This window comes from Gymnodraco acuticeps, unplaced genomic scaffold, assembly GCF_902827175.1.
Source record: "Gymnodraco acuticeps unplaced genomic scaffold, fGymAcu1.1, whole genome shotgun sequence".
In the NCBI taxonomy this organism is placed as follows: domain Eukaryota; kingdom Metazoa; phylum Chordata; class Actinopteri; order Perciformes; family Bathydraconidae; genus Gymnodraco; species Gymnodraco acuticeps.
In genome coordinates, this window is record NW_022989894.1 from 3,376,197 (window position 1) to 3,392,802 (window position 16,606).

At 39.4% G+C, this 16,606-nt stretch overlaps 2 protein-coding genes across 3 annotated transcripts in view; both read right to left on the bottom strand.

Moving 5' to 3' along the window:
- abl1 (c-abl oncogene 1, non-receptor tyrosine kinase) overlaps positions 1-8,075 on the bottom strand; it is a 35,640-nt gene extending 27,565 nt beyond the window's left edge. For both annotated transcript variants that reach the window (XM_034204138.1, XM_034204129.1), the window contains exons 1-2: positions 7,530-8,075; positions 6,433-6,814 (exon numbers count right to left, since the gene is read on the bottom strand). In XM_034204138.1, the coding sequence (XP_034060029.1) occupies positions 6,433-6,559 (127 nt within the window). In that variant the 5' untranslated portion in view covers positions 6,560-6,814; positions 7,530-8,075. The remainder of the gene's footprint in view (positions 1-6,432; positions 6,815-7,529) is intronic.
- Positions 8,076-8,896: 821 nt separating this feature from the next.
- On the bottom strand, positions 8,897-12,593 carry exosc2 (exosome component 2). The gene is made up of 9 exons (XM_034204167.1): positions 12,419-12,593; positions 11,928-12,029; positions 11,784-11,829; positions 11,562-11,651; positions 11,398-11,463; positions 11,244-11,312; positions 10,298-10,474; positions 9,933-10,061; positions 8,897-9,285 (listed from the first exon to the last, which is right to left on the bottom strand). Exons 1-9 carry the CDS (start codon positions 12,538-12,540, stop codon positions 9,205-9,207), a joined length of 882 nt encoding a protein of 293 aa, XP_034060058.1. The 5' UTR covers positions 12,541-12,593; the 3' UTR covers positions 8,897-9,204.
- Between the last annotated feature and the right edge of the window lie 4,013 nt (positions 12,594-16,606).

Genomic DNA, 16,606 nt, shown 5'->3' on the forward strand with positions numbered 1-16,606 from the left:
TGGCGGCGTAGTGTGTTACTGATGGTAGCCTTTGTTACTTTGGTCCCAGCTCTCTGCAGGTCATTGACTAGGTCCCCCCGTGTGGTTCTGGGATTTTTGCTCACCGTTCTTGTGATCATTTTGACCCCACGGGGTGAGATTTTGCGTGGAGCCCCAGATCGAGGGAGATTATCAGTGGTCTTGTATGTCTTCCATGTTCTAATAATTGCGCCCACAGTTGATTTCTTCACACCAAGCTGCTTACCTATTGCAGATTCAGTCTTCCCAGCCTGGTGCAGGTCTACAATTTTGTTTCTGGTGTCCTTTGACAGCTCTTTGGTCTTGGCCATAGTGGAGTTTGTAGGTGACCAAATACTTATTTTCCACCATAATTTGCAAATAAATTCTTTAAAAATAAGACAGTGATTTTCTGGATTTTCTTTTCTCATTTTGTCTCTCATAGTTGAGGTATACCTAGGATGAAAATTACAGGCCTCTCATCTTTTTAAGTGGGAGAACTTGCACAATTGGTGGCTGACTAAATACTTTTTTGCCCCACTGTATGTGTTTTTGAGGATAACTACCTAAACTATGTGATTCATGTTTACCATGTCAGATTTAAACATGATTAACCGGCCCTTTAATGCAATTAGCTTTTAATTCAGGTCCTTGTGAAACTTCACTATAAGAGTTCAAAAAGAAAGAAATCGTGACACGATTTATAATCACAGCTGTTTTGACCAGTCATCAGCTAGGGTGGTACTAAAGGGGACTCCTTTCCAGGTGGTCAAAACTTGATGAGAGGGGAAAACACATACTTATCAGCAAGGTGTCATCTGGTAAGGGACAAATGTGTCCCACACACACACACACACATTCCCCCTTGACACATTTTGTCATCAACACTTAACTTTGCAGACAAACTTGTCAGAATACCATCACCAAAGACAATCAAAGCACTATCAAGATGAAGTAGGAAGCAGATTAGATAGGAGTATTTTGGTTTTAAAGTTACACCAGTGTGTGTGTGTGTGTGTGTGTGTGTGTGTATATTAGTCTGGAGACATGACCAGCCACGACGAAGGACAAGCCACCAGGGGCCTAACAGCTGTCCTAAATGAGCATTACTGTGAGGCGCCTGCTGCCTGGGTATGTACGTGGGTGTGCACGCACAAACACACCACCAGACTCACACACACACACACACACACTCCCTCCTCCCGTCTTCACAACCATAGGGATCATGGGAGGAGATTTGGTGTGTAGACTGTATAGATTCCTCGGGTTCCAGCCAAGAAAGAGCCAGACAGACTAAAAGAGAAATGGATTCACTTACTACATGAACACCGAATGCAGCTGCTGCAGGAAAAACACACACACAAATCAAATGATGTCACTGAAAGGCTTCATGAGAGGAGGTGTTAGACAGTCTAACCTTAGAGTACAAACTAAAAAAACAACAAGGAACGTTAACCAGTACTATAAAAAACTAAAGCCATTTCATATGTATCTAGGCGTTAACATGACGTCCGATCAATCTTGAAACTAGCTTTAAATATATATATTTATATGCTGCTGGAACACACACTATCATCCATAGTCTTAGTAGCCGGTTGTAAGTGTTTTTTTTAGAAGAATAGAGAGATGAATGAAAATAAGATGAGGAATAGGGGATAACATGCAACGATTTGAACTGAGAATGTGGGGCACGGGCTAAACCCTTACTATATAGAGCAGCAGGACGTCCCTATGTTCACATATTTTCCAGTTTCCCCTTTTATGTGCTCTACAGACATGCGAGTCAATCGGTTTGTTATTTAGGGACACAATGTTAACCGGTGTGCTGTGTTTTCCTGTTTTCTGCCTTGCACATACTGCTCCAGCCTGACCCTGAATAGAAATGAGCAAATAAAGACAATGAACAAGCGGGGTGTCATCTTTCTTCATCCCCACATTATAATGTGCCTTGTACATACTTGATGCTTTGCCTGTCTAGCCTGCAGGCGTCAAACAGGGAAAAAGTGTGGGGTGAAGCTTATGGGGAGGAAGAGAACAGTCCTGTTGTGACCATATTGAAACCTATCCAAGCAAGAAGCAACATGCCTGAGGTCCCGACATTTTCTGTTGTCTGGCTGATGACCACAGGTTGACACTGCTCTCTTTTTGTTGTCTACGAATGAAAGTGGGCCGGAGTAAACATTAGAGACAACAGGGGCAATCAGTGGCCAATCACATGCCAGAACAGCCGCCTGTTAAAACCTTACACGTTTCTAGCTGTTGTTGCTTTTCAGTAGTTTAGAGGAACTAAAACTAATAAGTGAAGCTGAATACAATGGCACATTTTATGGACAAAAACAGGATGACTCAAAACTAGTCTTTTGCAAACATTTAATGATACGATGCATGTTCGAAACGTGGTTTACGTTAAACGCTGCTAATCTATAACTGGTCAATGTTCAGGAAAGCATTTGCTTAGAGATGAAAATGTATCAATGCACTTCTTGGATGTCCAATTTCTAGGTTACTGTTAAACTAACTGTGGAATACAATGCGCAACCATGAGTCTATAATGTGGGGGGGGATGATGCAGTTTATCTGTTTAATATGGATGACTGGCCTCTAAACTGAGAGGAATTCAAACATGGAACCATTTTCATTTCAATTAAAGATTGTCATAGAACAAGTACAAAAACTATGTTCTAAAATTGTCGCCCTGAGTGTCAATCTCTGTGTTTTTGAGTATTTGGTTAACTGAGGGCACCCATTTTATTGTGGGACTGCATTTCTGGGCCATGGCTGGGAAATGTACATAATATACACACAACTAAAGCAAAAGAGAATAAGTAAGACTTAAAGGTGGGGTAGGTAAGTTTGAGAAACCGACTCGAGATACACTTTTGTTATATTCCATGGAATGCTCTTAACATCCGATAGCAATGAATATCTGAAGTGCTTTGACAACAAATCCATAAAAACGTCATCTGTGGAAGCCGTGGTACTGTAAAAAGCACGACCAATCATTTTAGCCGGCCCGGCTCAAATAACTGGATGGCCTACCTGCCTGTCAGCCTTCCATCGGGGCACAAACTTATCTCGTGCCCTCATTGGTCATGTCCTATGTGTTGGAGGAGGGGCTCTGGAAGGAAGTGGCAGATTTTTTCCGGCTGTGTATTTTCTAATTCTAGCGCACTCGAGCTGGTTTCTCCAAAATTACCTACCCCACCTTTAATCATATTGTTGGATCATGACCACTAATGTGTAATTATTCTGGCATATAATGGCTGATGAGAAATCATAACTTTTATTAAAAAAAAAAAACTTTGTACATCGGTCAAGACTGCAATGTACCCTTAAAAAAAAATACACTGAACTCACAAATACTTGTAACCACCAGGGGGCAAATTTGAAATGGGCTCAGCAATTACTAAGGTACTTCTAAATCAGACAATGTTGTTGTGATCCTCTTTCATCTGAACCCTAACCAACCTCCCAACCCTCCTCTGCTTTCCTCTTTACTCAGTCAGCCCTTTTGAGGGGATGGCAGGAAAAGCATAGTTTCTTTGTTAAATACTTATAACAACAGGATTGATACTAATAACAAACAAGTCCATGTCCTGCATGGTCAAATAAAGGGAGGAAGGATGGAGGTGCATATTTGACAGAACACATTTAACTTTACGAAGTGTAATAACTAGAGCAATATCTGACTATTAAAACAACTCTAATGCTGACAGTTATCATAGTTACACCATTGTTGTTATAATTATTAACGAAAGGGCCCCTATGTGGCTACAGCAAGAAGTGTACATATTATAATAATAAATGAAATGTGTATAGCGCCTTGAAGGGACCCAAGGCTGCTTTACATGGTGAACAAACAAATAAAAAGGGGCAAATAATAAAGTAACACATTTAATAAATAGCAGTAGGAGTAGAAGCAGGGGGACTGTGATGGGTTAGAAGTATGAGGCTGGAAATCAGCAATGGCCACAGTTAAACACCCATATTGTTAATCCAGGTTGTATTGTTGTATCTACAAGTTAACAACATTATACACAAAAGAAAATAAGACTCAAAGGATGTCATCAAGTCTGTTCTGTTGTGCTAAGACTTGTTTCTGAAACAGGCCTGGTAACCTACTGCAGCTTGTAAACCAGTCCATGATTCAATGGCCAATCTAAGGACATAATCAGTTATCTGAGCCACACACAGAAAAACAATGCAGTGTGAGAGTTTTGGTTTGAGAAATGTTCTACCCTGCTGGATTCTTCTGATCTGTGCTAGCTAGGCAGTGAGACCATACCTCTCCAGTGTACAGTACACAGACGGGCCAAAAGCACAAACAGGTCTTTGCTTGCCCTTCACTGCCTCCGTCTCTCTCACAGGCGGCTGCATGCAGAGGTCTGAGCCTGCCTGCTGAGAAGCAGCATGGCGCTGGCTAGCCCAGTGTTAACTAGCTGGGGCTCACCAGGAAGAAAAGAAAACATAGATGTAAAACCATGTGTTGATATTGCCCTCCTCGTGCACTATGACTCACATCCCCTCTCCTCGTGTAAAGTGCTCATCACACGCGAAAAGGGGTAAGAAAAGAAAACATGCACGCCCCATGTCACTGACCCTTTGTCAAATTCAATCCATTTACCGGCACAGGCCTTCGTTCTGTTTTTCTGATCTTTCCCAGTTTTGTCCCCCTCTGTGTTATGCAACAATTGTCAGCAAAAATTATTCCCGTCAAGGCCTTCCCAGCCTGACAGACACTTTTGCTAAACGTATCAGTTAGCTTGCTGCAAGGCATGCGTCAGCTTCAATAGTAAGTGATCATTTAAAAAAGCTATTTTTAAACTGATGTATACATTTTTCTGAACTTAAGCTTCTGTATGAAAGTTTATTCTGCATTGACGAATATATTTTGTATACATTTTCAGCATTCAATTGCAGCCTGGGGACTTTTGTTTCATGTCACATTCTTCTCTCTCTGGCCCCATTTGTACACTGAGGCGAATGATAAAGCGAAAAATGTAAAGAAAAAAACTCTTGAATAAAAAAAGTGTTGGTTGCAGTCTGGATTTTGGACACAGCCTCTATGTTTGCTGACCAATCAACACTTTCTTGACACTACATAAGACACAGGAGGAGACAATGTGAACAGAATAATCTTTACTGTGTTTTCATTGCTCAAAACTGTCCTGTAATATCCTCTGTCCATATCTGTATGGCACACAGTGCACAATCACATCCTAAAGTAACTTTCCCCCACAAGACTGTGATTGAGAAGCTAGCCGAGGTGAGGCAAGCCAAAATTAAGACTTTGCAAACTGAGTAACTTTTGAGCAACCTATACATAATTGCCTGGAGGAGAGAATTACCTAATTTAAGCGACATTTTCCGTTGATAAAGTTATAACTTACTGTATTATTCTTGTGTAAGGATTTATAGCAAGAGCATGCCTTCGCTCATTTAAATTACACTTTCATAAAGGTTTAATTATTGTTAAGGTACATACATCATATCAAGTGTGACCATCAGCACAGAGATCTCCAGATTAAATCAGTAAAGTCTTATCAAAAGTAAACAGAATTGATGTATTAACAGCAAATATCCATCCAATGCCGATTGTACTAAAAGTACTTTGTACATAGTTCAAGTACAATCTGCATTGGATGGATATTTGCTGTTAATACAGGATGCTTTTTGAAAAATAGCTGCTCTACAGATTGTTTAATTCCTTTAAGATAGCCAGCGAGTAACGAGTTCAACATATTTCCAACAATGCCACAGTGCTGCAGAGCTCGTATGACTCTCTCACTGAGCCATCACACGGAGGCCAACTCATCTGTCTATCAGTTTACCATGCAAGAGACACCAAGTGATAATACCATAGAGAATGCGATTTACCACACATTACATCCGTGATTAAAGACAGCAATGTTAGCAGCAGTAAGTCATGAGTTGTTATTTAGCATTACAAGACGATTTGCCCTATATCAGTCAAGTGACATATTCATTATATTTTCCCAAGGGTCAGAGTAGCTTAATAGATGCATGTATTATTAAATGTAAATGTAATATTGCCATTTTTATTCAGCTGGCAATTTGCATTCTCATTGATGCACCCATAGTAATGTTGAGGCAACAGTACTCCTGAAAATGTGAATGATGCATCCTTACATCTCCTGCACCTTGCATTCCATGTGCAATGGTCTACTCTAGCCAGTACTATGGTTTACTTTGTTGAAATGCTATGTTGCAGAGAGACAAGGGGAATCCTGAGACCGAAAGGTATCTGAGTATTTGTTTCTTGTCCTGTGAAGACACATGATGCTCCAAGGATGCAATTTGAAATCCCTAAATTCTCATTACAGACAAACACAATGCATTTGATTACTTTCGAACACATTTGCTGTCAGAGACAAGTGACCTATCAAAGGTCTAAGTAGGTATTTGTGTTCTTACCGTGCACAGCAAAAACGTTACAGGGCTGGATCCCATGGCGTGAGGACTCTCTCCTTCCACCCTTGATGAAGGCTGGCAGACTTGGTCTCCTCTGGTCCCCTACAAACTTCCCCGGCTGCTGCCCCATAAGGGCACGGTGCCAGGCCGCAGCCGGGACTCTCCGAGCTGGACTCAGTTGCTCACTGTCAACAGTTTGCCACCAGGCAGGGACGGGATCGGGAGAAGACAGGAACCCTTTTCCCTGGCTCAGTCCGTCCTCTCTTGGAGTGTGGGTGATGGGGGTCACCTATGCAGATCCGTATTACTCCAGTATGTCTCTGTTTATCATGCATTAATGGATCCTGAGTGCTTCAGAGGTCAAAGAAAGGCATTGCAGAGTAACCTAGAGGGGGTAAACAAACAAGAATCATTAATGATTTAATTAAGAGTGATATGATTGTATTAAACAGAACAACTCAAATTAAACACAAGTGGCAAGCTAATCCTAGCTTGAATGTATACTGCAAAAACACCCTCAAATATAATACAATGTGCATTCTAATATTGAAATAAACAACCAATTAAGGAATGTTGTAATAAGACTATGTGCACAATAACACACTAAATGCTAAACTTACTAAAAGTATGCTCTGTTGGGTTTTTAACTGCCCTACTTCCACTTTTTTGTCAGCACACCTACATTACCTGTGCTTCCTTCTATGTACAACCCCATTTCCCGTTATATAGAGGATGTAATGACACTTAATTTCCTCTTTCTAATGCCAATGAAGCTCTTTAGTGACAAGCTAACATCTGTAAACCTCAGTATACTGCGGGCTACATACATGGCGATCAGGACATCTCGTGCTGATAAGCGACAACAAAGTAATGCTCGATACAAAAATATTCATCAAACCCATTCCTGGTGTGCAGAAGAGCATACGATTGTTATCATTAACCCTATTGTCCCTGTGCAACTTATAGTTTCTACAACAGCATTTCACATTTAAATCTTAAGCAATAAGCACTAAAGTGACAATGACAGACTTCTAACACAAATCCTAAACTTGCACGGTAGTTAAGAACGTATGAATTAAAGACAAGTGAAGGAAACTTACATGTAAAAATGTGTTTTGTTGGTTAGCTGGCGACCTCAAGCTAATGTTGAAGGTAGCCATGGAGGCTAACCAACGTTAGCTGGTGGTATGCAGCGCCAGACCCTTAAATGCTCATCGAGCACTCAACAGTTTAACATGCTTATAAAGTTCCGAAAGTGCACTCAAATATCTCAAAATAACATCTCTGGTCACAACAATAAAATGCGTTGCAATGTCTCTTTCCAAACCCAAATAATTCAGTTTGTTTCAAACTTCCGTATCTTGCGGAGTTTCTTCCCCTGTGGTACCCGGACTAAAGACACTTCAATCCAGGAGGTGCAGCGAAATCGAGGAAACTCAGCCGGCCAGAGACCGACGACACTTTCTGGAAGTCCTCCCCGCTGCTTATAGTCTCCGAGCTCTTCGTTACCGTCCCCTCGGTTTGCGTACTTATTCATCGCTCTCACGTGAAAAATATGAGCAGTAAACTTTGGCCGAGGAGTAGTTGTGTCGCTGGTGCCGCCATACTTCCATACGCAAGGTGGTTTACAGAAATATGTGGGTGGGGCTACGTGTGACGTCGCCTGCGTGCGTGGGCTAGTACAGGGACCAGGGTAGTGTATTATGCTGGGAGAGCTGGACAGAGCACATCCAGTCCAGGAAGTGGTAAAAATACTAGTATTCGAAGTTTTGAATCAGAATCAGTGAAAATACTCCACTACAAGTGAAAGTCCTGCGTGCAAAACTTTAAACTTTAGTAAAATTATCTTATGATCAATGTGCTTAAAAATGGAAAGTAACACCATTAAGTGTGAAGTAAAATGGTCCTTATCAATGTATTACAATTTTATGTTTTTGGATTCATATTACTGCTGCATTAATGGGTATTTTGCATTTTACAGCAGCACATGTGTAAGGTTGAGTTATTCGAACTACTAGTGTTTAGAAAAACACTTCAGAAACAATCAAATCAAAATATATTATATATATACATAAGATATTTTTCAATAAAGAGGAAGGGTATGAAAGATTTAAATCCTCTGACATGTAAAACATGGGTTTTTCCCCCCCTCAGTTTTAAAACGTACTTATAACAAACCCATATATTTCAAATACTTGAGAGAAAAAACCTTGAAATATGACTTATGCTCTGATTGGCCTAACTTTTCCCCCCAGTTTAGTTAATCCGGCATTTAATAGTAACATGTCAGTGCTGACAGTCTTAATAAACATAAAATAAAAATGTTAAAGATAAACTGCATGAATGCAACTGCATTACGGTTGTTGCAAATTGGAAAGGATTGCATAAATACATCAAATAAAACCTCTTATGAAGACATGTTTTCCTTTCTCTTTCTTCCTTAATCAACAAACTACACGACACCAAGAAGTGCTGATATTTATAGAAAATGTATTGCATACAACATTCTTTGTATAACATTATCAAAAGGGTTCCACTATACCTTGGTAGAATGTAATAACAGTGGCTCTAGTGATTTCAGAATACTGAAGAAATCAAAGTAAATAACCATCATTTCCATAAGCAGTCAAACAACAAACATCTGTTTTGTTACATAAAATACATGTGGAGCTGTTCAAATGCATAACACAAGATTGGTTCTTTGAAAAAAAGGCCAGATCGGTCCTCACTGGTGGTCGGTCCTTGACATTGATGCATGATCAGGATTGATGCTCTTTAACCTTCCTGATCCAACAGCTTCTGTTGCGTCAACATTACAATCTCCTCCATCACTTCTGGCTTCAAGATGTCCTTGACCTACAGAGACAGAATAAAGCAAATCAATTATAAATCAATTACACATTACACTAAAATGATCCTGGTAAACAGTATTTATATAGCAATGGCTTTTACTATAAAATGTAACAAGAAGAAATCACAACTTAAAACCAACCAGCACAATTATGCATAATGCACATTTATTCTCACATTTTTGAATGCAGTGAATATTTCAATGACATGAGCACCTAAGCTACATTTATTGTTTATGGTTAGAGAGACAGACCAAAAAGAAAAGCATTTAGCAATATTTTCTACTTCAGTTGACCAGAAACATTATTTGGGTTTGGTTAGCTCGGGACATTAGCAAAAGAGAAAATGTTGCGTTATCAAATATTTGCCTTATGTCAATGTGTTATGACATCAGTTCCCTGCCAAAAAAGAGCAATGAAATCACCCATGCCTGTTCCACTGTGCTTTAGAAGAACAGTAATTCAATTGTTTCTGTTGTTTTCAAATATGGCCACCAGATGGCACAATATATCATGGAAAATGTCCACATTTTTATTGACACATATTTGTATTGCCATTGCTTTAAATATAGGAAACACCAGGCTCAATTAAGAAACGCATAACATTTTTTAATCTGAAATAAGTGACATAGTGCATGAGTATTTGCTTCCTACCTGATGATGAACTGAAGATTCGTAGCAATAGAGAACACTGGTGTCAAACAAAAGGACCTTGTGCGCAGCCAAAGCCAGTAGACAGTTCCTCAACCGTGAAATCACTTCTCGATCTGACACACTGACAGGCTGAAAGGTCAGGGACAAACAAACAAGTTTAATACAAACATGGGAGTAGAATTTGGATGCAGTACATTAGACTTGTTTTCCCTTTTCTTTTTTTAAGTAATAGTGTTGCAGATTACTCCCATATTTTACAATATCTAAATTAGACAAGGTTAGCTGTTAACTTCTTGTTTAAATCAAGTATTCATTGACCAATATATTTACTAGGGATACTAAATCAAATACTATTTTGTTTCCACCTCCAGGCTGGTGTAGAAGCCCCCGGCCTCCTCCTCCAGTTGTTCTGGTGTGGGATACAACCACACAAAGCCGTTATTCCCGAGGATCATGGATGCACCACATGTCAGGTTGTGGAAATGTGTTTTCTGCCTCTTGATCAGAGAAGGAGAAAGCTGTACCAGCACTCCCTGACCCAACTGATGGGTAGAGAAAGTAGAAAACAGGATATTAGGTCAAATTAGGTCAAATTAGGAAAGAGGAAATAGTATAACTACCTTTGATTTGTATTCAATTGTGTAATAGCTGAGAAACTAATGACATTGTGGAAATGTGCATATTTGGGAATTCCAAAGTCTGCAAGCCCCATCTGCGATAGCATTGTCCACCCCCACGAGTGTCCTTGCCCATTGTTTACATTCTGATTTTTTATTTAACCTTTATTTATCCAGATAAATCCCATTGAACTCTTTTACAAGGGAGACCTGCTCAAGTAGGTTCCACATGAAACATAAAAACATTAACAGAACAACAAAAGGACATCTTACATCATCATCACAGGGATTACAATTTACATAACTATCCACATGTACAGGTACCAACAGCTTCCGATTGAGTAGCATCCAACCGAGCTTTAAAAACATTTAGTGGCACCAGATTGCTCAGTTTCCATTTCAGTTGCAGACTATTCCAAGACAGTGGCGCTGCACATCTAAAAGCTGTCTTCCCTAAGACAGTCCTAGCAGTTGGCACATTTAATAAAACTACAGCATGCGATCTCAGGCAGTAGCCACTTACAATTCGCCGTGAGATCAGGGAGCAGATATAGGATGGAAGTTTCCCTAACATGGCTTTGTAAATAAAAATGTGTTTTTTGTTTTGTTTGATTGAACCACATACAATGAGTCAAAGAGCAAAGTGAACCATTATTTTGGGGTATAACAACATCTTTACTCTGGCATAACTTACTTTTCCATACTTTAAACTACGGGTATGAAGTGATAGGGCTCCATCTGAGAAGACGGACTGCACCTCTGCCTAAAAAGCATAGAAAAAAAGCAACAATAAGTGAGAATAGTTAGACAAAGCAGCAAATTAAAGATTAGATTTCACTGTGATTTACACTGATGAGATCGCCCTCCTGAAGGTATTCCCTCATGGTGAGCTCATCTTCTGCAGATCGTCTCCTCTAAAAACAGAAAATCAGAGATTAAAAAGAGGCATTGTTCAGTTTACTGTGAAGTACACAAATCACTTCTCCCAGTGATTTGTTTTTTAGCAGCTCACCAGCTCTCCTCCAGGCAGATTGACAGATGACAACAAGAGAACAGAGTCCAGACGGGAGTTGGTTTCCACCTTCCACCGTTTCTGTTGTACCTATACATATCATCAAAACACACAAATCTTAGTTAGAATATTGGCTAGAAAATATATATATTTTAGGATACATTTAAAATGTCCGGCATCATATTACATATTACATCAAAGAGATGTGGCGGCAGTGTTTACCTCTGTGATTCTGCCAACCACCACATCTCCAACCTCACCGTTGAATCTGAAATTCAATGATATACAACCAAAATATAGTCACACAACTTCATTTACAACTTGTAAAACCAGTAAACGTTTGAGAGCATCTATTTGATAACTTACCTGGTCTTTAGTGGTTTGACACAGATCAGCTTGTCTACTCTCTGCACCTCTCCAGCAACTGAAGCAGTCAGCTTCTCTTCATCAACATAGGTACCATGTCCCCTGAGGATAAATGACAATGTGGAGAAAGTTACATTAAACTTTTTATGTCATCCTGACCTGCTGTGAGGATGAACACTCATTACTGGTGATGGTAGATAAGACTTATACATCTTCCATAAAAACAGCTAAACAAATATGATTATGGCAAGAGTACAACCAATAACTCATCCCTTTTTAAATGTCTTTATATTTTAAGGTAGACAATGCTAGTGCAGCCTGCATTAAGATGCTGCTGCTGATGGTCAATCTACATAAATTCTACTTTATGGTACATTTTCCAAGATAATCAAGCCCATTTTAACGGTAGTTGATTTCCCTCCATGACAACATGTTGAGGCCATCATACACAGCAGCCGGTCACACCACCGGTGCTACACCCAGATGCCTACCTCATGAAGCCGGTGTCTGAAGTGATAACATCGCCCGGGACGACTAGATCTTTTCGGTCAAAAGCAGAAAATGTTAGCGACACTGGTTTCTGAATAGTTGGCAATCTCATATCAGCAGCCATGCTTCTTCTTCTTTTGCTTCTTCTTCGTCTACTTCCCTCTCTGGCAGCTAGCATACAACTACACGTGTTATACCGCCACCTACCGAAGTGTGGGTCTAAATGTTTTTCTACCTAACATTTCTAGTAGTTTTAAAAGAGCTACATATCTCGAGGCTCGTGCAACATATTTCAAATGGTAAATAGTTATGTTTTAGATTATGCTTTGTTGTCGGGTTATGCTTGCTGTGGAACTAATGACAGAGAACATGCCTTGAAAAAGTTAAATTATTGAAGGGTACCAGTCAGGAGTGCTTTAATAAATGTGACCCTAATTTCCACCATGCTCAATCTAAGCCGGAGTTTCTTTCTCATTTCCATGTTTTATTTGTTCTGCTAACGCCAAAAACCTTGTCAGACCCTGCTTTTCTGGATGGCAAACTACACAATTAGACGTGAAAATTTTTGGAGGCCAACATTCATTGTTCTTTTTCTAAGTCAAATATATGAGGGGTTTATCAAGGTATCGGTATCAGAGACGCATGTGTAGCCTATGTAGGCCTATACTGTAAAGTGTATATGTATTTTTCAGCATGATCTATGCATATTGCAGTATGGAAGCCAAGCCAGTATATGTAGGCGATATGGATATTCTGACCCACAATACTTTATGGAGCAAGAGGGCAAAGGTAAAGATGCAATGTTGTGATGAAGTAGTGCAGTGGTGCCCTCTGGACCTGATAGTGCAGCAACACAAATTACATAATGCATAATACCAATTGAGATTTAATAAAAAATCTTACATTGAAATAAATAGTTAAGTTCTTTATAACTACGCATAAAGATACAAAAGAGAGAAAAAAATTGCATAATTTAAAACAATAATAAACAAGCTATTGTCAGAGTCAGTTATAAAGAATATAAAAGGAGGGCTTACTATTTCCTGCAGTTGATACAATGAATGATATTTAACAATAAAGAATGACAATATTACTCATATCAGACAAAGATATGTTTGAAAATGACTTAAATATATATATTTATCGTAATTCAAAAATGAACGTCAAAAGTCGGAATATGTCCATCTTTTTTTCTTATTATCTTATTTGGTAAAAGTTCTTCTAATATGCGTATTGTATTATTCTACTTCGTCTATTTATTAATGTTCAGCAATAACCACGTTTTCCCAGTACATCCATGGGACTGACGTTGACGTTCTTAGGTGGAGTGATTCCGCTTTGAACAGGAATTTTGCCAGTGTTCTTGTTTTCCATGTGCTCAATAAAGTTTATTTAGAATTCAACCAATCAGAAGTAGACCCTCATCCAATCAGATTCCGCAGCAATTGCGCCGCATATAGTATAAAAAGCCCCGCCTAGAAAAAATACATCAGTTACTTCTCCTGGACTCATAAAGGCCCTGCTGTGACAGATAACTTTGCCTTTTTCTCTTCTTTATCGAAACCCTCTGTCTTCACATCTTCAGAAAAATGGTGAGTACGATAGTAGTACAGCTTTTCTCCACTTAGAGGATGTGTATTTAACCAAATGCAGCGCTCTGAACGTGCAGTGTCATCATGCGAAAACGTAACCAGTTTAACGTTTTTGAACCGCTACTCTTTAAAGGGAGGGACCAATTGAGGTTTAAAAATATGAGATAATCCATAATCTTCAGTGTGGTTAGCTATGAATCTTCCAAAACTTCCAAATACCTTATCCTGGACATAGTTTCTACAGTATAAACTGTGCAACAGTAGTATAGGCCCACACACACTGCAGAACACTGGTGCTTTGGGAACACTCAAATGATTTAATTCCCATTTAAAATCAGGAGACTGAATACAAACGTGTGTGTGAAATACTTGCCAACCCTCCCAATTTTCGCGGGAGCCTCCCGATTTCATTGTCCTCTCCCGGTTTCCTCCTCGGGTCATATTTATCCCGATTTCTGACAAAATCAGATTTACTCACGACTGTTTCCACTCAGACTTTAATACAGCTACACCATTATTTGGTTTTGTTAGAAATTAAAATCAATGTTGATATGGCGTAATTTGAATTAAATACACTATTTAATTTAAATCAGTTGTATTCTGAAAAACCTGAAGTTCACTAACTATTAACTTAATACTTTTATTCTGAAAATTATTCACTTCCGGTTATCATTAGCATGTGGCGAAATGCTGCATTTTCAAACCGTGAATCAAAGGTGAAATGACATGTGATGTTGTACACTGAGCACACTGGGTTTAGCACTCATTTATTGCCGCTGAATAACGTTTATTAGGGAATGTTTAAATAACCACAGACAACAGAATGATGTAATTTAACAACAGAAAAAGGCAGGAATTGCATTGGACCCGCCCCCCGACGACGCCGGCCAATAGGAGAAGACCTCAGATGACAACAGGAGATTCCTCCTTCTCCATCGAACAGACAGAGAACCAGAGCTGAAACAACAACAACAAGACTACATCGACCTGTGGCATCCAGAACCAAACAGCTTGCTGACAGGCAGAGATCTACTCTCATCAGTCCCTCAGGCAGGGCATGAAGTTCCAAGCTGAGCCACGAGATTTGGCACAAGAGCAAAGTATGGGACATGAGAGCAGAATTCGCCCTCCATAAAAACAGCAAAGAGACTGTAAAGGAGGAGATGAAATGCAAAGCAGTGCAAGAACAGTGGCATGATGTGGGCTGCAGATGTAACTGGGCCAAGGGCTGCCTAAAAGAGTTACAGCGGATGGATTCAAGAGCTCATGGACTGAAGAGAAGACAGAATCAGAGGAGTTGGCATGGTCGATTAGAAGTGAGGAGGCCGGGGTCACGGCTTGAGACAACCAGGGGAGGAGAAAAGGAGAACGGGAATGAGTGAGTTTACACATAAACACACTTATTCACAAAACGCACATAAAAGAGACCACATTTAAAGAACTTGAATAGACTTGATAAATACGAACCATGAATTACTCAATTGGTAAATTAAAAATAGCAGTCAAGAGGAAACTATTAAAGTAAAATGAGAAAATCATCCTAAAACACACTGAGGGAAAAAGGGGGAGACATGATGGAAATATTCACTACACTTTAAGCAGTGGGTGTTTTGGAGTACAGAGTAGAACCATATTCTTCAATCTTTTCATCATGTTAACAAAATATTCTTTAAGAGATTTTTATTCACGTGTGAATAAAGCAGTGATCTCATTTGTTACAATATTGATCACCATTAAAGGGATAGTTTTAGGAACCACTCTATACGACAAATCTTTATTTGAATGGATAATCTTAAAGGGAGAGCTAGTGCCAAGCCAGATATAGTATTCCAATCTAAAGTATTGATTTCACCATTGTGGCATAGTTATTACCATAGGAGGGCTTTAAGATGGAAATATGAAATGACTTCTGTTTTTAAATCCTTGATAAAGGAGGGAGTAATTGTTGCATGTTCGGACACCCAAGGTTCCACACACTGCTAAAGAGTTTAACATTGTTTTTTAGGTGGACCAGAATTGAAGATGAGCTATGAAATGCATAGCAGAGCTACACAGATCCTAGTAATGTTTTGACACAAGATAATAGTGATGTACACAAGTTTCTGAAATAGATCTATTAGACATTTTAATACTACTTAGGTGTAAATAAATTGCAGTAGTAGTAGTACTATAAGGAAGTGAGTTTTGTACCAAGTTTCAGGAAAGGTGGGAGGCAGAAGTCCCAATGAAAAGTTAGAACCATCTTGAAAATCATAGTTGAAATTGTGAATGAATAAGGAATGGCGCTCCGCATATGATATATTTTTGTAGATAAAGGGTACCCGCCTATGCTGAAATACCTCTGAAAAGACTCTGCAGAGCATGACATGGCCAAAAGACCGAGACCAAATGACCTTTGACCCTGACTGACCGTGTGACAAAAGCACTGTCCATGACTGACCCTGGGGTGTACCTGACCAAACCTGATGTGACAACCAGACAGTGTGAGTGTGAATGAATGCCGGCATGTGATCAGTGTAACTGCATGATTCTAAAACCAAGCATGTTTTTGGACTAACATATTATTACCCGTTTCTAATCTACTTGATGATATTTTAC

What these genes read in the sequence shown, in the direction of transcription:
- exosc2 (XM_034204167.1), bottom strand. Translation starts at nt 12,540, where the DNA reads ATGGCTGCTGATATGAGATTGCCAACTATTCAGAAACCAGTGTCGCTA. An exon ending in GTAGTTTAAAGTATGGAAAA is followed by an intron (nt 10,475 to 11,243) that starts GTAAGTTATGCC and finishes TCTACCCATCAG; the next exon opens with TTGGGTCAGGGAGTGCTGGT. An exon ending in AATCTTCAGTTCATCATCAG is followed by an intron (nt 9,286 to 9,932) that starts GTAGGAAGCAAA and finishes CTGTCTCTGTAG; the next exon opens with GTCAAGGACATCTTGAAGCC.